Source organism: Rutidosis leptorrhynchoides, unplaced genomic scaffold (assembly GCF_046630445.1).
Source record: "Rutidosis leptorrhynchoides isolate AG116_Rl617_1_P2 unplaced genomic scaffold, CSIRO_AGI_Rlap_v1 contig165, whole genome shotgun sequence".
Classification (NCBI taxonomy): domain Eukaryota; kingdom Viridiplantae; phylum Streptophyta; class Magnoliopsida; order Asterales; family Asteraceae; genus Rutidosis; species Rutidosis leptorrhynchoides.
In genome coordinates this window covers 64,573-90,989 of record NW_027266414.1, presented here as the reverse complement: position 1 = coordinate 90,989, position 26,417 = coordinate 64,573, and the positions used below count along the sequence as shown (strand labels likewise).

General features: G+C 36.7%; 2 protein-coding genes across 2 annotated transcripts; both read right to left on the bottom strand.

The window, feature by feature from the left end:
• Nucleotides 1-13: 13 nt before the first annotated feature.
• Nucleotides 14-2,425, bottom strand: LOC139881500 (uncharacterized; the record flags this gene model as incomplete). The annotated part of the gene is made up of 3 exons (XM_071865964.1): nucleotides 1,923-2,425; nucleotides 573-768; nucleotides 14-39 (listed from the first exon to the last, which is right to left on the bottom strand). Coding segments are annotated over exons 1-3 (725 nt in total), but the record flags the coding sequence as incomplete, so codon positions are not given.
• Nucleotides 2,426-14,278: 11,853 nt separating this feature from the next.
• On the bottom strand, nucleotides 14,279-15,052 carry LOC139881499 (uncharacterized). Its single transcript, XM_071865963.1, has 2 exons — nucleotides 14,720-15,052; nucleotides 14,279-14,620 (listed from the first exon to the last, which is right to left on the bottom strand). Exons 1-2 carry the CDS (start codon nucleotides 15,050-15,052, stop codon nucleotides 14,279-14,281), a joined length of 675 nt encoding a protein of 224 aa, XP_071722064.1.
• Nucleotides 15,053-26,417: the final 11,365 nt, after the last annotated feature.

Genomic DNA, 26,417 nt, shown 5'->3' with positions numbered 1-26,417 from the left:
TGAGTGCTTATACCCTTCTCTGAACTCCGCAACCCAGTCCTGCATATTGCAAATTTCACAAGCATAAATTCAATGACGATACTAATTAACAATTAGACGATAAAGATATCTTGGATAACACTACATTTATTTAAATAGATATCGTCTATATTTTTTAAATTTATTAGAAAGTTAATTGATCTAGTCATTATTTAAATATATTATATTAATTTTAAAGTAAAATCGACTTTTATTTGAACACAAATCGAGTATTCCATAGAGTGATGTTTTACGTATTTTGAAATGTATAAATTAAATATTAGTCCGGCATGTACTTATCCAATTTACATGATTTAATCTTGAAATGGAGTAGATATTCCTAACTTCTAGAGTGATGTCAGTGTAACTAAAAGTAAAGGACAGAGAGCGGATGATGATATTCATATACATGCTAGCTCAGCTCACCACGTTTTTGTCAGTCAATTATTGGCTAAAAAATCCAATGTCGTTTTCAATTGGGTATCTAACTTACAAGTTGCAATGAATACGGACAAACAATTGAAACACAGTGAGAGTATATTAAACCAACCAACCTGTTGGTAGACACGAGCATTCCAGTGATATCTGCCACGTGTGGAATTACACTTGATAAGGTCTCTCCTACTCCGTGAAACCGCCGTATTCCCTTTCCAGTATGCAGACGGTAGCCTTTCCGACCATTCCACCTTCGAGCTTTCCTTTTCTATTTTCGACAACATACTCTCCCATGGACTTACATGAACCTCTGGCCTAATTACAAAAAGTATACCACTATTAATTACTAAGGATGCAATTCAATCCGAATTCGTAGAGATATGCTAAATTTTATCCATCATGGAACGGATTTGAAGGTAAAAAATCTCCATGAATACGAAGACAGATAGAAAAATTTATCCACTTCATAGATGGAAGCGGGAACGGATACAAAATTTTATCCGCGAATGTATCCATGGATATCCGTTTAGATAAAATAGCTATAAATACTATTTTCAATCCAATAAAATATAGCTATATGGATTTATTATTATTTGTTAAGTTGCACCAATTTTATTTTACAAATGTTTAGTGTAACTATAAAAAAAATATAACTATTGTTTTTTACTCCCTCCGTATACAAATAGAAGACGTTTTGATTTTTTAGATTCATTGTAAATTTGATGTATCTAGTCATCATTATTGTCTAGATACATCAAATTTACAATGAATCTAAAAAGTGAAAACGTCTTCTATTTGTATACAGAGGGAGTAATAAATAAAATAGTTTTCGATTGATTTTATTTTATTTTTTATGTATTTAATGCTAAATTTTTTAAGAAATCGATGAATAAAAAATTTATGGATATCCGTTATTTGACATTTATGCGGAGAAGGATGTAATTTTTCATCCATCACGGATATGGAGACATGGACGGAGAGTGATTATTTTAAACGAATACGGAATGGAGATACTATTATCCTTCCCGAATCTACTCCATCACCATCCCTATTAATTATCCATAATTCTCTTTAGAATTAGCCTCTTATGGAAAAACTACTCGCCACACATTTTTTTTTTATAACCAATTATTTATCGTAACCATTGGGCCATGTCCGGGTTGGTCTCGTTGCAAAGTTTGGAACATATTAGCATTCTATTTACTGAAGAGTTGACTCGAAACGGTTTAACATCGACTAAATTGATTTCTATCAGTTCGAAACCATTCACCTTATTTCTAGATTTAATTTAAAACCGAACCGATGAATTTTAAAACAATTTGAACCCAAACTGTCAATACTACTATTTGTAGTTTCTGATGTATGCAGTATATATTATGTATATATGCCTTTGCAATTGCCAATGGTTCAATTTTTTAATGATTTTTTTTACTGTAATAAATAAATAAGTGGAGATATCAATAAATTACCAACCCCAGAAGCTCCAATCGGGGAAGACGACGCCGCACGCATCTTTATGGCCACTGTATATGAATAACGGAGGCGGCGACTCGTGATGCCCCGTCCGGCCTCTGTAACTGCGTTTCTCGATCATCGGCCGATCTTCACAACCGAAGATCAGCTCAACGTCCGGCAACTTTCCGGGATACATTTTCAGGAGCTGCACGAATCCCCAGATCGTGAACACGTCTCTCGTCTGGTAAGCTCTCTTGAACTGCTCCACGTACAGTTTCCCGTCGACGATCACGATCCTAAAGTGTGCGTACTCTTTGCCTCTCTCGATCATTTCTCTCGTGATGCCTGTTGAGCTCCATGGATTCAGGTCTTCGTAGATCCATTTGAAGTACAAGGGACACGCCGCCGTACCGGATGATTTGACGGAACTTTGTGGGGACTCCGCTGCTTGGTTCTGATACGACGTCGTTTCGAAGGTGAATAGATTCGATGCGTAAAGTAGACCTCCTGTTATCATGGACTGAATAACAATAGAAGACAGTAATTAGCTCAAAAACGGCGTCGTTTGTACAGATGAAAAGAAAATGGTTGGTTGAGGGAATCTACTTACAGTGTCGACCCACCATAGCAAACCAGCTGTAAGGAGGAAGATCGAAATCAATATGAGGATCTGCCTTGATGAAGGGAAGCTAAAATGGACCGTCCGATTTGTTTCCATATATAGATGATTGAATACTTGTACCATACCATATATAGCAATCCTCCTACAAATTCGTTCTCCGCCTCTCTTTGTTTACATGTATGTTGAAGACGATGATTAAATTAATTAGTTGGAGGCTTCATAATTATTGCAAGCTATAACTAATTTATGAATAAATAAATGTTTGTTTGTTTTTTCATTGTTTACATCTTGATGCCTTTTAAGGCTGGCTTATACTATCACTCAATAGACATGGAGCCGATATTTTTTGAATTTTAATAATCAAATAGGCCAAGTGGTGGAGGTTTAAATAATAACTAGTAGGTGCCCGTGGCTAAAGCCATGGGATGTTCGACGGACGGCGACACGATGTATTTCACGATGAATGTTAAAGTTTTTGTGTGCGTTGCGATGGGAGTTCCGACCGAAGTAACTTTGAAAATATTCCGAATTGTAGCCCTATTTAAATAATTTCGAGTTGTATGCTTATCTAAAAATATTCCGAGTTTTAGTCTTGTTTAACATATTTCGAGTTGTAGGCTTATTTTAAAAATATTCTGAATGGTAGTCTTGTTTAACCCATTTTGAGTTGCAAGACTTATTCAAAAATATGCCGAGCTTTAACTCATATCGAGTTGTACGCTTATTTTTTAAATCGTTTCGAGTTGCAAGCCTTGTTTAGCTTGTTTCGAGCTGTGGGCTTATTTTAAAATATTTCGAGTTGCAGCCTTATCTGACATTTTTGGAGTTGTATGCTTATTTTAAAATATTTCGAGTTGCAGCCTTGTCTGACATATTTGAAGTTGTAGGCTTATTTTAAAAATATTTCGCGTTGCAGCCTTGTTTAACTTATTACGAGTTGTAGGCTTATTTTAATTTATTCAGAGTTGTAGGTTTGTTTAAAAGCAAATAACGTGCTTTCACAAAAAATGTTGAAGTAAGAGGGTTAGGAGTTTTACATAGTGGCAGAGACACCACGACAATATCGTTCCCACATTGCGCGAAATCTCCGTTGCCCTCCAAGGTCTCAAAGCTTGATAGTCACATTTCCTTTTGTAAACTTCCACATATTAAACCCCACCTAATTTGAAAACAAAAAGAGAGACTTCATAAATATCTCATACATATCTTAAAATATACAATTTACGATATGAAAGTAATTTTTCAGGTAATATGCCACAGGTATATATATTTTAGCTGGGGCATGGGGTTGTATATATGGTGTGAAGAACCATTTTCAAGTCATACACCGATGAAGAATTACGTTTTGGTTAACAATGGATCTTAGAATCTTTCTACCTTGGTTAATATCCCGCCAAGATTAATTATATAATAGTATGAATATGCAAAGGAATAATATAAAATTTCACCAACAATATCATGTATATTTTAGCCCAATATTTTCTTTCTAGATGAGGTCATGAATTAAACTCTAAAAAAAAGTCCGGAAAAGCGATCTTGTAAACATCTTCCTTGCAAGTGGTGTCAGCTCAAACAAAAAGGAGCATACATATACACGTCCTTGTCATAAAATAAATGAACGCATTAAATATATACACATATATTAACGAGAAATGTGAGAATAAGAAAAATAAAGCAATTAGCTATGCATAAACATTTGAATGAAGAAAAAGGAAAGTATACTCGCTCATTATTTTACATGCAATAATATCATATCTCATTTAACTGGAATCTTCCTCACCAAGAAAGTTTGCGTGTACAAAATTAAATCCTCTCATAAAAGCTAATCTGAATGGCCTTCAAATGACAACATTGATCAATAAAATAAAATATGTGAGGAAATTTTTCTCTTGATCTATGATATTGTTAGTTACTTTGGCACAGCAAGTTGAAGATTGCTTGCAAACCTGAAAAATAAAGACAAATTTGTCAACATCTCATAAAATAACAATCTCCATCAGCAATTTATTTGAATAACTACATTACAGTAGTTATCTTGGATTTAACCTTTCAGGTATGGAAACACAATTTATTTGAATAACTACATTACAGTAGTTATCTTGGATTTAACCTTTCAGGTATGGAAACACAATTGCACACCATGTAATTTAAATACACATATTAAACTATCTATAGAGTCTTCACATTTATTTTCTAAAATGTACATTCATCTATATTGTTTGGGCTATAGAACATGTACATGATATCTTGCAATCATGAGTTCAACTATAGAATGCACTTCACTTCTTACAGATTGAATAAAATTTAGCCAATAGGAGGATGCACATGTGAATGGAAATTCACATATTCTTCTATAAAGGCAGATGCAGAAACTATAATTGATTAGATTATTATTATTTACTTAACATTTAGCTTTGAAACTGAAACTATTATATGATGAATAGGAAGAACAGGGTGGAAGAAAAAAGGAAAAGAAAGAATTACCTATTTAATCTGGCTGCACTTGGCATAGTCTTCACTTCAAGAGTACTCTGTAATGCAAGCAAATGATAATTGACATTATTAATATTATTTTCAGCACGACCATGTGAAATGCGAAATGTATACATAAAAATGTATCTAAACAACCAAGCAATAGCCATTATACATTTATAGCAAATCATTATGAAGGCAAAATATGGCACTGGTAATAAGACTTTCTATATCTAGTAATCTTAGAAATGAAAATCATCCATTGTCGATACTAAAATCAAATACATTACTATAAAATAGATACGAAAGTATAAATATGCTTATCATGGATTACTAATTCTAGGTTAGAAGATATCAAAAAATTTTAGTATGAGAAGCAAAAATGCAAGATGAACTTTGGATGTCTAATTAGATTGCCGAAAAAGGCTTTGTACTAACAAAGATCATTATATATAAAAGATCGAAATGTCGAACTTCTAGATCATAATATGTACAAATAGAAAGTAGAATGTTTGCTCCATGACTGCCTTAACTTAGGAATATACTTAGGTAATTCCCTATTTCAAATCTTAAAATGTTTATGTCAAATATTGGAACTTTTTTACAAAATGGATCCGACCTGCCAGAATAGAGTCGTGACAAAAATTTCCGACTCGGACAGAGAATCATGGCTGCTGGAGCCAAAAAGATTCTTATCGGAAAAAATAGCGAGAGGTAGCGGTCAGCAAACAACGGCATAATGCAGTTGTTCGGACTCTAGAAGAAGAGCTGATTCATAAAAAGAGAGAAACAGTCGTACATAAATCATCAACATATCTGCTTCTGTCAATGCAGGTTTTGGATCCTTGACACTTTTTTCACCAACTATGACACTCATCCTACAATGACATCCTTAATTAAATTGACAACAAAATGAATTTCACAAACTAAGCTTTTAACAAAGTCTAAGATACAAACTACGCTCTCACCTATTTTTAATCAATCAATCAAGAACTCAATTATTAGCACCAACTCAATGCTAACATCTTGACAAATGCATAAACACAAACATGTGGCGTGCATAAAACGATAAAAAAATTATCGAAAAAATTTAGTCAACACACCAGAGCAACAATCGAATTACTAAGACCACAATCTCGTTAAAGAGAACCAGCTGCAAATCCCGTCCAATAAAACAATAGAAGATTTATAAATTTCCAAATGAATCAACTCGTAAACTCCAGAAGGGAATATGCGGGAAAAGAAAATAGTTAGTAGTACCTATAGTTACGCAAGTCGAGCACAGGTCCGTAATGCAGGGGGAGGAGATTCCTTCAGAACATGCTCTCTCTCTGAACATTTGCACATTGCTTCCTGAAATAGTAAGCGACCTGATCATTTACAAAAACCAAATATTTGTCATCCACAATGTTCCAATCGAAACAAATACCAGCCGTTCATAAACTATTACAATATTACTACAACAAATTCAAAAAATTTAAAAGGCCCCATTACATTTTTCACATTCAAATCCAAGAAAAACATAACGTTTTCTCTTCTCAGTTAGAAAAAAAGAATGTTTACTATTAAATCGATGATAACACTACCTTCTCTGCAACAATCTGGTCTATAACAGGGCAGTATCAGGAAGGCCGAGATCGTGCACAATAATACGACGAACTATAGATATTGAAGATTGAAGATACTAAAAATCATTGCACAACATATGTTTAGGAGAAGTGAAACCGAAAGGAACTCAATCCGGAATATAGGATGCATGTAACACTCATAAAAGAATATATGGTGCATGTGACATTGATAATTAAATTCATTGCCTCTTTGAAGTTCGAACAACAATCGAAAATTTTTGAATACCTTTTGACACAAATCAAGTTGACAACAGCCATAATAGCCTTGCTTCTTTTCCAAAATCTCAACAACCTGTTCACACAAATCAAATATTCAGTAGAATGAGAGGCAAAAGAAAGGAGAATATATTAGCAAGAATGAAAGGTTTAAATATAATGACCAACCATGCACTCAAATATATACAAAGACAGCAAATAGTAAACTTGACGAACTCCAATACAGTATGCCTTTCGTCAATCCATGGAAGGTTGTGTACAGAGACAATTCTATATAATATATCTCTTGTTATCCAGACTACAGATCAATATTGGCTTTCAAATGCAATGGACCAAATAGAAAGAACATAGTGTATTTAACCACAAATCCATGTTATACATACATCAATAAGGCAAAAAAAATCACATAACGCAAGATCACGAAGAGAAGAGAAAAGAGCATAGGGAAATTACCTTCGTGATGTAAATAGATAAATCCGGGAAGTGTGATCAATAGATTATGCAGAGGGATAATGATATGGGCACATCGATAGGGAGAAGATCGGTGAGAATGGATTGGAAATCTTGCCAAAATTTGTCCCACAATTCTTGACGCATTTGCACCGTGTTTTGTGAGCGGTGTTGGATGCTTCCATGGTTTTGGCTTTCGAATTTTCTTCCCAGCCCCTGCTCAGTAATAGAAAAAAAGCCATGGTGTTACGCTATAGTTCGCAAAAGAGCCAAATAAAACTGATGACTCATAGTTTTTGCAAGATATATATTACATAGCAGCAGGGGATCCTTAAATGTAATACTTGTATCATTATATAGACGACATATTGCGTTAATTTTTTCCTTACATGAGAACAGAAAATAATGTATATCTGTTGTTTTCACCAAACTAAGCACTAATGTTGATTTTCAATCCTAAAATATGAAGACCCTGATCTAGGCAATACGCAATAGGCATTCCTGAAGTAGACAGGACAATGAAAAAGAAGTAAACCCGAAAGCTTGCTCATATGAGGTACTCCTCGAGAAAAACATGTAACGCAAAGGAAGATTAGCCATTTCTGTCAGAAATTAAACACGACAGTCAACATTTTGAGGAAAAAAAATTACCCATCATTTTCACTCATAGGGATCTCAGTGAAAATTGTATCTCAATAGGAATTCATACTATCAGACTCAGAGCTTATAACAACAACAAAAGTTGCAAGACATACCTTCTTATCCTTTATTTCGCTGGTTTGAATCCATCTCTCAATTTGGTCTTTGTATCTCTGCTCCTTATTAATCTCTTTCTTCAAGTCCCCTCAAACTTCTCCTTTTGATTAGCATTGTATGTGCAATACACCTGTATTAAAAATAGCAAAAATCATAATAACATAAACTGAGCTGCTAATTGGCATAAACATTTCATCGAAGGAGCTGATAAAACGGAATATTTGAACTACGTAGGGAATGATCAAAACAGCTTCCCTTAGTATCTCCATGACTTTTGTTTGAATACTAAGAAATCTACGACTACTAATTTATAATATCATGAAAAAGCAAAGCACAAAATTAAACCAAATGCTTAAGAAAAAGGCAATAAAAGATGCATGCTTGTACAACTTGTGAATGCAATAAACTATAAGCTTCCCACCCAAGCTTCAAAACAGACCTAAGAACTTTTTTACCCCTCTGTGTTATCATCACTGATAGTTTGGCTGGCTTGTAACCTGCGGCGGTAAAGTCGATAATATATCAAATATCTCCATAGGCAATCCTAACATACATGAGCAACTCGAGAGACTTAAGAGTACTCTTAGATAAACCTGCAAACATACGTATACATTTTTAATTGATCTCTCAAAATATACCGTTTTTCAAGATTGAAAGGTATTGTTAACACTTTACTCAATCGGGGTACCCAGCTTTTCCACTGATTGTTCTTGCTACCTGTTGCATGTACGCCACAAAATACACATGATCAGACGGGAAAAATCAAATTATAGATTACTGATTTTTAGTTCAAAGAAACCACTCCAAAAGCATACCCTTTAGTTTGTAGTAATGCCCTAAATACCATGTAATTCATTCATTGAAAAAAGAAATCAAGTTCCTTATAAAATGAGACGATGTAGCATACCAAGTGATGAAATATAGCCAAACAGAATAGGTATGGATGAATTTTAAGATGTAGTTTAGAAATTAAAAGTTGCACGTGTAAGCCCCAACCCAGTGTCGACTCAAAGAAATAAGGGAAACCCAATGTCGACTCAAAGAAATGAGGGAAGTAACGTTCAGCTAAACATTTTAACTAGCTCAAAAGTTAAAATTTTGGTACCCATAGCTGATAGAAATCAAAACTCCGAGAATCCTAGGAAAAAAAGCACTAATCTATTTGAATCTATTATCTTATCTTTTTGGTTTCAAACAATTAACTTTGATTAAAGATAAATGACAGAGAAACCTTACCTTAGTTACCGAAAATTCAACTGCATGTTTAGCTGATGATTCGGTTTGAGAATAATGCCAAATTTACCATCGAACTCACTGCCTACAATCAAATTTTAAAGCAAAAAGATAAGAATCATGTTCCATTATGTTATCAATTTTCGACTAACTAAAGTATCATCTAATTCATAAAAAAGATTAGGCGTCAAATCATGGCACGAGCTTTTAAGTTCCTACAAAATTGCCTTCATTGTTATACAGAGGAAATTGTTTAGAGAGAGGTCGTTTAAGAAGTCACCATATTTCTCAACTTAAACACTATGTAGCAGAACTTTTAAAGCACATTGCATTCTATGGACCGAAATGATCAATCAGCGAATCACAAGAAACACGATACAAATCGGACGTCTATCACTAACCTGGCTGAAATATATTGTGTGCCAAAATGAGTTGCCACATTTCCAACATAGAGAGAGAAAGTGAGAGAGAGAAACCCATCTTTAAACCTCAGATCTTCTTCAATCTTTTTCTTCTCGGCTTCGCTTCTTCTTTCTTCTCGGTATCACTATGTCTCAACGACAATCCGGTCGGTACGACAGGCCGTCTTCAAATAGGTCTTCGTTGGATCAAACTTTGAGGGACCAATGCCGACGGCGGCGCTCACCAGAGCATCCTCAAATTGTTTTGTCAAGGAGGATAGAGGAAGATCATCCTCTGGCTCCCTACAGATCTGTGAGTATGACTCCCAGGTCGGCGATAGTGGAGCCGAGATCTAGATTAATGGAGTCTTCTTTCAGGGCCCAAGCGGCTACGGGCTTTAGAATTTTCGATCATGAGTCGTTGTTGCTAATAGGTACAACTTTGCTAACCTTTCACACTTGTTATGATGCCGATCATGTGATGGGGTGCCGTGACTGACGATGCAAGATGGAACGTCTGGAGCAAGAAGCCTCTGGATTTGACTCTTATTCACGTGTCATGACCGATGCGGAGCAAGGGTCAAATCTAGTGGGCTGGCGCCTTAAGATGACTCGACATTCTTAATAGCGGAGCATGGAGCCAAGGAGATATGTGCCGGATTATTCATCGACATCGTAATACCAATTTCCTTATGCTCTTGATTCGTGTTTCGTTTGTGGCTGCTCTGCAATTTAGACCCTTCATTTCGGATGTGCAGCTGATAAAGTAATGGAGGTCTCTGAGGCCGAGGCTGCTTCTGGATTTCTCGGTTCAGGCCACGGATTTTTTAAGAAGGAAGGGAAAAGGAAGGCATACAGAACTGGTGAGGCACTTCCAGCCGGCGTTCTGTCCCCCGTTACCTATTGAAGCCATGCAAATAAGGCCAAGGATTGAAGCCAGAAGTGTGAAGGCAGTGGAGCCAAGGGCGGTTCTTTCAAAGGGGAAGGTAGTGCAGCCGGTGACGAGCAATACAGGCCGGAAGTGGTAGGTCTTTCTGGACGTACCGAGCTCAATCTCTTTGAAGGATGACATGCATCTGGCCATGGAATAGGTGATTAAGGCCATGACTGACGGCGACAGTGCGAGGTTGGAGGCTAGAGAATGGCAGGAAGTAGTGGTCGGGGCCTTCGGCCACAACAAGCTAGTAAGTTTTCCCTCTTCCTTTCCTCAGGTTGTCCTTCCTTATGGCTCATTAACCGTTTACATACGGCTTTTATCTTTTCAAGCTGCCGATCACACTCAGGAACTGTTGAGAAGGCATGAGGAGTTGAAGCAGGTCCATCAAGTCACTGCAAGGGACTTGGAGGTTGCCAAGCAGGAGATCGCAAAGGATCAAGCTCAGCTCTGGGAGGCGAAACTCAATGCCAAGCGAGTCCTGGAAGACTATTGGCCCTTGGATGATTTCGTGACATTTAACGAGGCAGTGGCAGCTATGCAGGCGATGTACCCTAGGCTAGAGTTTGCTCGGAGACTTTGGAATCCTTATAAGGGAGAATTAGAGAGGGGTCGAGTGGAATACGACGCGAAGAGGCCTCAGGCTCCTCTCATTTGTCAAGAGAAAGATCCATCTCCGTCTAGGGCAGATCATGACGTCGAGAGAGAGAAGGCTCAAGCTGAAATTCAGGCTACTAATGCCTTTGTTGATTCCCTTCTTCATTAAGACGATGGGGTCCCATACTGAGTCCCCACTTCACCGGAGGTTCCTCCGAAAGGGTCTTCCCATGGTGCTCATACCCTGACCATGCCATGATTTCTTAGATGCTTGGCTCGTCGCCACTTTTGTTAGCTTTTTCGGCTTGCGCGCTATAGTTATCGGCCTGTAGGCCTGGTAGATGATAATTTTGTATGTTTGCCTCGCCGGGGCTTTTGACTTTATAGTAGCTTGACTGTCTAATTTTTGCATTTTCTGGACTTTCTGCTTTTTACTTTTGCACTTCTACTTCTACTTCTTGAGCTTCAATTTTTCTTGAAATATCTCTATGTGAGGCTGGCTCGTAGTCTTGACCTCTAGTGACTCTGTGTCCTGCCTATCCCAACCAAAACGAGCCTTCGGCTTTAGGCGATGGCTTAGCCTCCCTTGGTGCTTGGCTTCGTTCTATTGATTTAGGGTTTAGATTGCATAAAGGTGGATTGAATAAAAGTAGTGTCGGTGTGGCAATAGCTCTTAGCCGACATCTTAGTCTCTTTTTCGATTGCTCTTGCTTGAGTCTTGTTTCTTTATTAGCTGGGGGCGTTGGCTTCATCTTGGTGAGGCGACAGCTCTACCCTTTTTGCTTTGGTAGGATTCAAATTTACTTTGCACTGCCCTAACAAAAGGAGCATCGGTGTGGCCGTAGCTCTTAGCCGAAATCTTACCCATTACCGTTTTTTGGACTTAAGAAACTTTACACGTTGGACTTTATAATTTATTATTGATTTGGCCTTAGGCGTGATTGTATTCTTTTGAAACCTAGGCCTAAGTATAAGGAAGCGTTGGTGTGGTCGTAGCTTTTAACCAGTGGCTTGACCTTTTCGTTTTAGGGCTTATTAGATTTTCCCATGTAAAAGGACGTGTTCAGCGTGGCTTTTAGCTCTTAACCAACATCTTGACCTTTTATCTTTAAGGACTCTGAATCCTTACTTCGTCCAAACAAAGAGAAGCGCCGGTGTGGTCATGACTCTTAGGCGACAACTTATTCGTAATTGTTTTTTTTTTGTGGACTTAGTAAGAATTTAGCATTACTCTAGTCGACAAGGGATGCACCGGGGTGGACTTGGCTCTTAATCGACGACTCTCCTTCTCATTCAAATTTTGCCCTACGCTTTGCTTTGGACGAGATCGGCCTAATAAAAGGACCCAGAAAAGCGATGATTAGTCGGTAGCCCAGATCGCTTCGCTCGGCTTCACTCAAGCTTAGCCATGTTGCCCATACTGAATCAACTTTGGCGGACAGGGATCAATTGCCGGCCGTCAATTGTGGTCCAACGGGGCTAGATTGGGGTGTAACCGTTGTTAGTATTGACCATCTCCATGAACTGGAAGATAACAAGAGGGACCGATTGAATCTGTTTGACCTCCTCCTGAGCGTGGAGAAGCTCACGCTTGAGATTCTTCTGCTCATCTTTGCTATGGTCGAAGGTTTGATAAACGATTTTGGTTCAAGATGAACAACGAGAGAGGATGATTGAATGAACAGACTTGGGTGAATTATTAATTTGTTATCACTTATCAGTGGGTGATTTTGGGCGAGAGAGTAAGAGATGAGAGCTTATTTGAATTTTGGGAGAGTGAGAGAGCTGGGAAAAAAATAGTAGAAGATCAACTGAAAATGAGTTTAAATGGAGGGTTATCAAAATTTTGACTTAGCCAAATTTTTTAAAAAGTTCGCCAATTATACAATCACGTTCTAAAAAGCGTAGCATAAAATATCTATCGCTACGGTTTTCAAACGTGGAGACTTTATAATTACTCGACAGTCAGAAAAGCGTGGCGTAAAGTATATACCGCTTAAAACCGTGGAGATTTAATAACCACTCCACGGTTAGAAAAGCGTGGTGTAAATTACCATGGCCATAGATAGCTTTACGCCACGGTTTTTTGACCGTGTTGACGTGTAGTGTGGCGGTAGTCCTATTTTCTACTAGTGGCACTTATTGAGAAGTAGTAACCTTCCTAAATATTTTTTCTCCTTCTCTAGTGTGTTTTTCAGGTTGGTATTTTCTTAGTTCATGATTTCTCCGCTGACCAATAGTGTTGATTTAATTTTTTCCAGACACATAGTGATTATGTTTGTCAATGATTTTGTAGCAGTTGTCAACCGATCTTTCTCCATTGATTATCAAATTTTTCTTGTTGTCATCAACTCTATCATAATCTTTGTTGAAATTGAAAAATAGATTTTGATCACATAAATGGCTAATGCTAACTAAGTTTGCTTTTAATCATTCAACAAGAAGTACATTATTTATTTTAACATTGTCTCTTAGAACTAGAATTCCTTCTCAAATGATCTTCATTCTACTTTTATCACCGAGTATTACAAATCCAGAGTTTCTTGTAGTTACCTTGTTCAATTGATTAGCATCTCCAGTCATATGCTTCGAACATCCACCATCAAGATACCAGTTGTCTTTGTCTTCTTTGTTGACCTCTCTTGTTGTGGTTTCTTCTTCTGTCGTATGGATTAATTCTTCAAAATCTTGTGTTAGAACGAAGTTCTCTTAAACCTTCTTTCGAATTAAACTTCGTCGATAGAGTCTTTCCCCGATCTAATTGTAGGAGCCAGAATCTAATTATAAAAGAGATTGTAACAAAGCAACAAATTGTTTTGAAGAGACTAAAAAACCTAAATAATTAGGTTTAGACTTAGTTTATTATTGAACTATTGAAACATATATATAGGCAAAGTATTGAAATCCTAATCCTAACTAGACTAGGAATAACATAGATTTCTAAACTCATAAAACCTAAAATAAATAGGAATTGGTTTTAAATTAAATGGGAAATTAACTAACCGGAAGAAGCTTCATGGTTTTTGTCTTTTGTTCCTCTTTTACAAAAATAAGCTTTACCTTAGAATGTGTCCATAACATCACTCCCCTCCTGGAGACCGAGCATGTCCTCAGGCTGGAAGGAAGGATAAGATTCGCGGAAGTCGGTGAGGAGCTCCCAAGTAGCTTTAACATCAGACAAGTCCTTCCAAGCCACTAAGATTTCGACCTGACCAGTACGATTCAAGCGAGAACGTAATACAACGCGAGGAGATAAAAGGACACCACCATCTCTTAACAAAGGCAGACTTGGAACCTCAATAGGTGGATCACCAATAAAAGGTTTGAGCTGAGAAATATGAAATATATTATGAAGTTTTGCATGAGAAGGAAGAGCTAATTTATAAGTGACCAACCCAATGCCCTGCAAAACTTGATAAGGACCAAACAATCGAGGAGAAAGCTTCCGAACACGCTAACCAGCCAACGAAAAATGATGAAATGGAAACAAACGGAGCCAAACATAATCCCCAATAGCAAAGGAGAGCTCATGATGATGCTTATCATGTTGAAGTTTCATGTGATTTTGTGCTTGATGCAAACGAGCTCGAATTTCTATAAGCTTCTCATCACGACAAAGTAAAGTCTCATCAATTGCGTCCACACGAGATGTACTAGGAACATAAGAAATAAGGCGAGGTGGAGGACGACCATAAAGCACTTCAAAGGGTGTGGTTTTCAAAGCATAATGATAAGAAGTGTTGTAACAGAATTCAGCCCATGGTAACCATTGACGAGGATTGTCACCGACAAAACAACGCAAATACATGCCAATTGTGTGGTTAACCACCTCCATATGACGATCAGATTGAGGGTGCTAGGCTGAGCATAGATGGAGAGTTGTACCACTGAGCTTAAATAACTCATGCCAAAACTTGCTGCTGAAAATAGGACCCCGATCACTTACAATAGACTCTGACAACCCATGCAATTTAAACACTTGATCAAAGAAGAGTTGAGCTACAATAACCGCAGAATAAGGATGACCAAGAGGTAGAAAATGAGCGTATTTAGAAAAACGATCCACAACAACCAGCAAAATAGACTTCCCTGCAACTTTAGGCAACCCTTCCACAAAATCCATAAAGATATCAGACCATACCTGAGTCGGCACAGCCAACGGCTGCAATAGACCGGCTGGACGGAGATGTTTAGTTTTGTTTTGCTAACAAACCAAACAACGAGCAACAAACATTTTAATCATACCATGCATGCCCCACCAAAAGAATTCAGTGCGGATACGGTGAAGAGTCTTTTGAAACCCCTCATGACCAACATTATGAAAATGAGACATAACAATGTCTACTAAAGGAGAAGCAACATCAAGAAAAATCAAATTTTTACACCAAATCAGTCCATCTGCGAAACACCACTCATCGCCCTTATGCCCAGCACAAATATCAGCTCGAAGGACTTGTAAGGACTATGTAGAGTCAATTTTGAGCTTAGCTGCATGAAACAAATCCTGAATAGGGCTGGAAATGGCACAAAAGTTTGGGACAGGCTCCTCATAACGAGATAATGCATCAACATCCTGATAGAACGGACCAGGTTTATATTCGACTGTAAAAATAAGTCCCAATAGTTTACTAACCTAGTTTGCTGAGGAGCTGTAGTCAAAGCATCTTCCAACAAAAACTTCAAACTGTAATGATCAGTGTGGATGATAAAACTCCAACCCCAATGATAAGGATGCCCATGTTGGACAGCTTTAGCCAAACCAATTAATTCGCGTTCATAAGATGGCAATTTAACATGACGAGTAGCCATAGGACAGCTAAAGAAGCCACCGGATGTCCATCTTAGTGTAAAACAGCTCCCATGCCTGAACCTAAAGCATCACACTCAACCAAGGAAGGAATTTTAAAATCAGGCAAATGCAGAACAGGAGTAGTAGAAAGAGCTGTCTTGAGCGTCTGGAATGTTGTTTAAGGGGGGCTGCAAGTGCTCCATACTCTTGGATAAAATGACGATAATAACTAGCAAGACCAAAAAACCACGTAAGGTAGTGACTATAGTCAGAGTTAGCCAATCAACCACAGCTTGAACTTTGGACGGATCCATAGCCACCCTGTTACCCGAAATGATGTGGCCTAAGTAATGAACTTGAGGTTGGCCAAAAGAGCATTTGGACATCTTGAGGAAAAGGCAATGAACACGAAGAATTCTAAAAACAACACGAAGATGTTGCATATGCTCTACCCATGATGAACTATAAATTAAAATATCATCAAAGAAGACTAGGACAAACTTACAGAGATATTGGCGGAAAATTGAATTCATCAATGCCTGAAAAGTAGACGGGGCATTGGTTAAGCCAAAGGGCATCATAAGAAATTCGAAATGTTCATTATATCCTCCATAAACATACGTATTTGATGATAGCCGGAGCATAAATCCAATTTGGTAAAGAATTTTTCCCCATGTAGTTCTTCTAACAACTCCTTAACCACGGGAATGGGAAACTTATCCTTGATAGTAATGGCATTAAGAGCACGGTAGTCAACACACATCCGCCAAGTACTATCCTTCTTCATGACAATAACACCAGAGAGAAGAATGGTGATTTGCTTGGTTGAATGATCCCTTAGTGCGTCATTGCATCACATTGACGCTCAATTTCATCTTTTTGATGATGAGGGTACTGATAGGGCCGAACCACCACTGGGGCTGATCCAGGTAAAAGTGTAATTCGGTGATTGTGATCACGATGTTATGGAAGGGTAGTGGGTTCCTGAAAAAATATCCTCAAATTCCACCAAGAGTTGATCCAATACCTCTTTGTTAGAAAGGGACTCGAAAGCTGAAATCGAATGAATATGTGCCACTGTAGGAGCGCTATGACCATGCCATGTGATAGGCTGATTACCCTTCTAAAATAACAACTGTTTGGCTGTCAAATTCCACAAAATTAGACCTCAAGGTTCCAAGAAATCATATCCAATGATGACATCGTAACAAGCCACATTAATCACAAAGAAATTTGAGCTATAATAGTGCCCCATATTGAAAAAGTCTTTGGAGAACAAATTTTGGCGCAATCCAATTTCTCTCCATTAGCCACTGACACCTTAAGCCCCTGATTACCCTTACTTTGGAGACCTAAACTTTGAGCTGTAGGCACACTCAAGAAATTATCGGAAGAGCTTGTGTCTAATAATGCGCGAAAAAATAAGCCTCAAATGTTCCTGTTAATCACCATAGTCCAAAATTTGTGACCAGGAACACGCGCACCACTGATTGCATGCAGAGATATTTCTAGATCAACATCCTCTAGATAGTCAGTACTATCCTCCGAGTCTCCCTCGTCTGCTAGAATCCAAAAAAGAAGTTTGCATTTGTGACCAGGATTGAATTTTTCATCACAGTTGAAATAGAGACCTTGAGCTTTGCGAGCTGCTTGTTCGGCTAAGGATAACCGTCTGAAGCTGGAAGTTTGTGGTACGAAAGGCTTAGTCACAGATGCAGCAGAAAAAGCTAGTTGAGCATTGTTATGGAAAACAGATTGAGAGGATGTCAGGTTGTTTGCACGTTGTCGCTACCCATTTTCGGCCTCAAGAGAAAATATATTTTTGTTGGTGTAGATCATCTCGAGGAACTTGAGGTCATAGAAGCTCAAATGGCAGCTGCAAAGAAAGGAAAGAAGCTTACAAAAAATAGCTTCCTGCAGAAGCAAACAAGCTTGAAGAAGAAGAAAGCAAAAGAAGAGGAGCCAGTTTTGAGCAATTCGATCATAGAAGCATTAATTGAGATACTAATGGAGTTTTCGAAGAAGAATCAGCCAAAACAGTGCCCTGAAAGATCGAATAGAGAAGAAGAAAAGAGTTTCTGCAGAAAGGACGAAACTGCACATCGTCAAAAGCTCGAGGATTGTGTTGTACCTACTGGGAAAGTCAAGGACCTCGTCAGCTTTTTTGAAAGCTTCTCGGCAGAAATCAATGTCGACGATCTGCGGAGCATAGTCGAAGCTCAGGCGACCTATCAAAGTACTCAGGAGGATGTCGTCTACAACACCTCTAAGAGCAATTGGTCTGCAAATCCCTAAATCAAAAAGCCCCAAATTGGTTAGGGTTTTATTTTTCAGTTTAAGTCCAAATCCTTAGTTTCTATAGTATTTAATAAAATTAGTGTTATGGGTAGCTTCGTTTAGATGATATGAAGTAGTAGTTAAGTTCAATTTAGTCTGATATGGTCTGAATTCCATAATGAATGTTCGAGTTGTGTACTGAAGAACTGGAAATTGGGCGTTTACATTGTAACCTATTGCAGTTGAATTCATTGATTCATAAATGTTAAGGATACTCCATTGAAGGTGTTTGAATGCTTAAACTGAAGTTCTGATGCATAGATGAAGATGATGTTAAGTGGGTCCGTAGCTTTGTGTAACTTGTTCGTCAAGTCAAAGACGAAATTCAAATTTTAGAGTTGTTTTCAGTAAAGTTAAACTTTAGTTAAGTTTTTAGTAGTATGTAGATGGAGTTTAGATGCTGCTATAATCTTGATCAAGTCCAGAACAAAAGTCAACGAAAATGGCGCCTTTGTCGCGAGGAAGAAGATGAAGTTTAGTTTGCAATTTTTTCCATTTTACAGTGCTGGCCTACTTGAAAACGCGTTGTGGATCAATCTAGAGTAAAAATACAGGCTGTAATTGAGAGGAAACGAAATCGTGCAAAAAGAAAAACCATTTCTTGTTTTACTTTACCATTCTCGGTTTTCTGGTTTTTCCTTAAAAATTCAGGTTGTAATTGCTTTAAAATTCCATGTCAACTAGGTCTGAGTGTGGAAGACTATATAAACACCTATTCTGTAATTGTTTTCATATATGAATGGAATGAATCAAAACTTCATATCGCCATTGTCATCTTTTTACAGTTTTAAAATCCAGTTGCATTGGTAGTGAGAGTAACCTTAGAATTTCGATAACCCAAATTAGTTTTTAAGTTCCAAACACTCTAGATACCTACATTTGTAGCCATTAGAATTAAGATTAGCGTCAAATTGAATATGGAAGATATGATCATCATCCTGTTTTAGTGTATCAGTGTTTTTAGCTTTTCGTTTTCTGCAAATTTGTGTTGTGTTCTGTGTTATTGTTGCTGCAGTACTCTTTCTCTGCCGGAATCAAGGATTTCCGGTGTCTACAAGTTAACAATTCCAACAACAATTTTGTGTATAGGCCACTTGAAAATGGATAAAGACACGAAAAAAATAAATAGAGTCGCCACTAGTCTTAGAGATAGGTAGGACTAGACACTTATTATCTTGATTGATTTTATCCTAATCAATTTTGACAATTAAACATTTATTTAACAACATAAAAACAAAACGAGTTTGGAGGGTTGACTGTATGTGGGGAAAGTGTTAGGCACCCCACGATACTCGTTACACAAAACGATTGCCAAATTCTTGAGTTCATTTTAAAAGGAACAAATAATTTTTGATGAAAATCTTTTATTCAATATTACATGAGTTACCTATATTCTAATTATTATTTTTTATCAAAATTATGGAGATTATATTAATTAAATGCAAAAATGACAAGTAAGATGACATGTGAACTACTCTATTTCAGAAAATAAAAATGCATAAAGTAGGGCATAAATAAAATTAATATAAAGACACAAATATAAAATATAACATACACTATAAATATACAACAATCATATATAGTAAAATAAATAAAAATTAGTAGTATAATATAAACGAAAACTGCATGAAATATATATATATAAAGTAATATAATCAGGACTAACAATAAAGTTAATTTATTTTAAACATTATGTATTTAAATTTATTGACGGGAGGGACTAAATGACACAAAAACAAAAAGTTAGAAGTTACGCGGGGCTGAAAATGGCTCATCTTTTCATCAAATAAGCATAGGTATTAAAGTTTAACATGGTGAAAAACGGGGACTAAAGTAGAAGAACTTTCAATAAACGAGGGACCATTTAATAGATTCAAAAACATAAAGAGCATCACATGAACATGCCAGAATCCGATATTGCTTACCAGAACCCGACGAAAGTCTGATTAGACCATTCTTACACCCAACTTCCTCAATTCTGACTCATTTTAAAAGGGATTTGATTTAAAACTGATTAAATTTCAACAAAGAATCCGAATATAACAACGAAACATGATTTAAACAACATAAAATGGATTTCGGATTTGATCGAAATTCTGGAAAATTGTAATTGAGCAAAAAACTGAACTTATTTAAACCTTTTACTGTGTCATATAACACCAAATATACTAAAAATGGAAAGCTTGCAGAGAAGAAGAGTAACAAATGGAAACTTTGAGGATTTTGATTTTTGATAGTTAGGAAATGATTAAAACGAGCTAAACATATTTTGAACACTAACAGAAACTTTATGCAGCGAAGATGAGGAATAATAGAAGACGTATACTATAGGGATTTAAGAACATAGGGAGAACATAAAATTTTGAAACAAATCAGGAAAGAGGAAGCAAAGGCAGAACCTTGAGAGAGAATTTTCTTTTTTGCTCTCTGCCCCCCTGTTTTCTATCTCCCTTTTCTTCTCCTATTTATACTCCAATTTGAGGATTAAAATAAAATAATTAAAACACCCCTTCAGCCCTTATAATGATTATTCTGACAGCATCAAAAACACTGTTAACCAGTTGGGATTTAATTTGATTCCATTCTCACTTGGTTTGATTACTTGAAGTGCAAGTAACTTCTATTAATTAAATTAAAAAAAAAACGAAGAGAATTGACTAGTAACATAGTACAAGGCTCAGTCTATATCAGGCTCAACATATACCGGCTCAACCTTTATGTGTCTCAGCCCAATCTTGACCCACATCAACTCAATTATTGACTCAGTCTTGATACACAAATCCTACCGAAATAATTTTTTCTTTATCTTGTAATTCAATCAGTTAGAAAAGCTATAAAAAATAGATGTCTCATCTTGTACTGTAACTTGTAATGTGTATAAATACATTATCATACCTGATACTCCCTCCGTCTCAAAATAAATACAAATTTTTCAATACAAATTGCATGTAAAAATTTGCATCTATTTTGGGACGGAGGTAGTAATAAAGTACAGAAGATTCCCAAAGCCAATCCCATTTCTATTAGTGACCAGGAAAACAAAAGGCAACAGTGTAGGAGGAGAAGAGATGAGGGTCGGTTGGGCATAATCAAATAGGCATGTTCTAAACAAAACTACAACTAGGGATAATCTAGACAAAACTACAACTCGGGATGATCTAAACAAAACTACAACTCGGGACAATTTGAACTACAACTCGGGATGATCTAGACAAAACTACAACTCGTAAGGAAATAAACAAGCCTACAACTATAGATGATACCAATAAAAATAAAAAGATGTTCCCTAACAAGAATTAACGAGTTCGTCCGAAATTGGGTTATGACACACGCAACGGATAAGAATTCATGGAATTATCCAGAATAGAATGAGTGTTTGATGCGGAAGAATGCTGGGAACGAGAAACAAATGTACGATTGGTCACAGTTCTTGGAGGCAGAGTAATTTGGGTATGTTGAAGTTTAGCCTCAATCTGTCGAGCTCGGTTGACAACTTGCAACAAATAAGTAGGCTCCCACATCTCCAACTCATACCTAAATGTAGGAATCAATCCCCGTATGAATAAACCTACCTCTTGTTCAGGTGCCAGTTTTTCCGCACGAGCACGAATAGTTTGAAAATCCCGAGTATAATCAAGGACTGATCTAATTTGATGTATTTTAGCCAACTCTCCTATTTTGTTATTCCGTGATGGTGGCCCGAAACGCATGTGGACAGCGTCAGAAAACTCGGACCAAACAAGGTTTTAATTGCAAAATCCAAATTTGCGCATCGTCACGTAAGTAGAATGATGCGATACGGACACGGTCAGCCAGAGGAGTTTGGTGGTGCAGAAAAAATTGCTCGCAAATGCCTAACCATCCTAAGGGATCAGAAATACCATCATATAAGGGAAAAGTGAATTTAGCAAACCTTGGTGTCTCCTTGGTACCCTGGACAGGTTCCTTGAAATGTTGATTGGCGCTGATTGCAATTTTTTCTTGAAGACGACTGTTTGCGCTTGTAAGACCACGGTGACTAGAAACGCCACCAGATTCAACATCATTCAAACAATTGTTGACATTCACCAAGTGTGTGTCGAAGGACTTAAAGCCATATTGGAGATCAGATTGCATTGCCGCCAAGTTGGTGGTAAGTGCAAGAACTGCATCCTGAATTGTTTTGAGGACTTTGGAATTCCCTAATTCATCTCCCATAACAGTTGAATCTGATAGCAAATTGTTAGAATAAGTTCTCTTAACCTTCTTTCGAATTGAACTTCGTCGATAGAGTCTTTCCCCGATCTAGTTATAGGAGCCATAATCTAATTATAAAAGAGATTGTAAGAAAGCCATATATTATTTTGAGGAATCTTTAGATTTAGACTTAGTTTATTATTGAACTATTGAAACATATATATAGGCAAAGTGTTTAAATCCTAATCCTAACTAGACTAGGAATAACATAGATTTCTAAACTCATAAAACCTAAAACAAATAGGCATTAGTTTTAATTTAGATAGGAAATTAACTAATTGGAAGAACTTCATAGTTTTTGTCTTTTGTTCCTCTTTTACGGAAATAAGCTTTACCCCAGAATGTGTCCATAACATACCTCATGTGTCTGAGTACTCCTTTAGCTATTACCTAGAGTTACTCTGCCTACAAGCTTCATGGTTAAGAGAACTTCATTCTAACAATTTGGTCTCCCATAACATAGTCATTAGGACTTGATCTCACCGAATTACGTTACAAAGCCCACTCTAATTCCAGTTGAAATTTGATAGCCATAACTCTTTTTCGACTACCTGACTACTCAACAAGTTACAACTGAAACCTATCTAATAATCACTTAAAATATAATTATCTTTTTGAACGAAGTGATTAAAAGATAACAATTAATCTACTTAAGAATATTCTAATTAGAAATCTAATTAACTCTTCTTAAGTAATGGATTGGAACAGTTCAGAGGATTCTGAACCACTACTGACTAAAACAATTTACAATCTAAACATAACTCTCGGTGTGGTAAACTGTAATGGATAAGTCTCTCTTCTGAATGACAATAGAGATTGAGATGTAGCGCGAAATGATAATGGATTAGTGTCGGATGAACTAGTTTAGTTTAGTTGATACTGTACTAGTGACGTCAGAGACAGTACAATATGTTGATATGATGATCCAAAAATCTGATGAATGGACTACATATAGTAAACTGTTTGTTGAATAAGTCTCCTATAAAATGCGAGTTTAAGTTGACGCTTGTGATTGAATCAATTCTAACTATGTTGGAGTTGTATTGATTCAATTGCACTGACGTACAAAAGATAAGCCTCACAGATAGCAGATAATGAGATATGAGACTTTATGTATGAATCAAACTTAATGATGCAGTTTTGGATGTGTTGGATTTGATTCGAATGATGAATGTAACTCTGACGTGAATATTGACTCGTTCAGTTGTTACAACGAATGATTATGACAACAATCCTAAATCGAATATTGATTCGATCAGTATTGCAAAAACGTAATCGAGATAAAAACGGTCTGTGCGTATTATTTGATCATCGTAGTTGAACTATTAGATAATCTTTTGTTTTTATTAATTAAAACAATTAATAAGTGGACACAAAACTAGATTCAAACAAAATAAAAGATAACAAGAGATGACACGAGAGATTTCAGTGCAAACACTTTGAGTCTTTTATTTAATCACAGTTCGGTGTATTATCAAATAGCTAATCTGCAGGTAATTTATACCGAATAGAGAATTTATACAAAAGGGAGAAAGTCCCAAATTACCTAGTAGCAAACACACTCTATTTGCTCACTAGTAATAGTAATTACAATCTCTTAGTAAAACTGGATACCCAACCTATTCTAGCACTCCTATTCCATTAACTGGCAGGCTAGTTGATCGAGGACCATCCCTCTTCCTATCTTACTTTCATTCCCATGATCTCAATAAATGTCAAGTTAAGAAGATTATAAGTATTTCTCAAGACAAGGATGATCCTAGATCTAAATCAGCTCGCAAAGACTCCGGACAGCTCAGATCAGCTCAACAAGTTCTTGACCAGCTCCATCCATCTCAACAAGCTTCCAACCAGCTCCATCCAGCTCTCTTTGACACCGGCCCAACTCAATCCAGCTCAAGGTAGCTCAAAGGACTTCATCGATGATGAAAACGAAAAGACAAGTTTAGACATGGAGACTCAATTAATGCTTGTTCATGCTTCTCCAAGTTCATGTTCAACATTTAATGTTTATTCATGCTCCATTCAAGTTCCTGCTCGACAATCAATGATCATACATGCTCCTTTAAAATTCATGTTTCGGCCATCAATACTTATTCATGCTTCTCACAAGTTCATGCTTCCATCTTCAATGCTTATTCATGTCTCTCTCTTGGTACATGGTTCGGCCTTAAAGACTAAAGCATGTTTCTATCATGATCCTTCAAGCAAAATTCGTCCATCCTTATGGCCCATGCATACAATCAATTTTCTATAGCCCTATTTATGTATAAGTCATGCATTTTACTTTTCCTAAGTCATGTATTTAGTTTTCCTAAGTGTTTTGAGTTTCCTATGTGATGTATTTAGGTTTCTTATGTCATGAATCATTGTAAGTGCATCATGTACCTATATAAGTGCGTGATGTACCTAAGTATTTGCATTTACTCCTCATGCATTTTCATTTTCGGGATCAATGTCTTGATTGCCGAATTTTCATTAGGCTTTCTAGACTCTTCCTTAAACTCCTATATATATGTAATTGTTTGATGAATAAAATCAGACTTTGCCATTGAAAAAACAAAATTATGTTGTTATCTTTATTTCCTTAAGTTTTCAAGTGTTATGTTTAAGTTTTGAGATTTTTGAAACTCTCACACCCTCTTGACTACTTAGCAAATTTCTCATTCAACGGTTTGAGTTCGAGTGTTTGTAAGGTTCTCGTTCGTGATTACTTGTTCAACGGTTTGAGTTCAAGTTCTTCACTATATCCTACCATTCTTTGTTCAACGGTTGGAGTTCAATGTTTGTTTTATCTTCATCCACCGACAATCCTATCTTAGGAAACATTTGGTCACCACCCAAAAAGCTAGTAAAAACACAAAAAATAAACCTCCATCCGACGCTCTTCTCGTCCCTCTCGGTTCTTGCTGGATTATTTAGGGTTTCCGCCACTTAATTTTCCATCACTAGTACTCTCAACTCTATATTCTCAACCTTTTGAATTGTGAACCTATGACAACAAACAGGGTCTAAGCGGATAACCTCTCCCTCTCTATTATTCTCAAGAAATATTGTTTGTGTAAAAGATCTCATGGTGATGAGTCCTCTATTTATAGGGGTATCTTCCTCGGTCAACACTCCTTATCTTGAATACACGATTCTGATATGATTTGATTTTGATCTTATTTGATTTCCTAAGACGTACGTATATTTCAACTGGATCAGAAAATACAGGATCCGATTTTATTTCCTTTGATTTGACCTTGTTTCCTTTTCTGCATTCATTCCTTCCAGAATGTATCTCTAATCTTCCAAATCTTTCTCGTGAGCTTGATCTTTACTCTTTAATGCTCATTGTTATCCGTTGATCAAATGACTTGTTATCCGTTGATCTTTACTCTTTAATGCTCATTGTTATCCGGCGATCCTATGACTTAATCAAATTGATCTCATCCATTGACTTGAACACTTTGGCGATCCCCATGAAATCAGAGATGTGATCAATTGATGTGTAAATTATTTATTTTTATACGATTAATATCATAAACTACAAATGTCTTTTATTTTAATCATGTGTGCCAAAATATACTATGCTATGGTAAAAAAGTTACAACCTAAATGTTAATATTCGAGTCATCTATTGTCTCGATATACAATGTATTCCATGGTTGACTGTCCGGGATGACCTTGTCCGAGGGACAGCTCTATCAACCCAGACACACCGGTTCATCTTGACTGACAGTCGAAGATTTTTCCCCAACATGCTAATAGACCTGCATATAATGAAGTTTCTTCATAAAGTAAAAGAAAAATTAAAAGAATTGTATGAAGGTTTTGGGTTAACAACGAGTTATAC

Excerpts from the sequence above, each read along its gene's own strand:
- LOC139881499 (XM_071865963.1), bottom strand. The coding sequence starts at position 15,052 with ATGGAGGTGGTTAACCACACAATTGGCATGTATTTGCGTTGTTTTGTC. Across the intron at positions 14,621-14,719 it reads CCTTTGCTATTGGGGATTAT|GGCATTGGGTTGGTCACTTA; the intron begins GTTTGGCTCCGT and ends CAAGTTTTGCAG.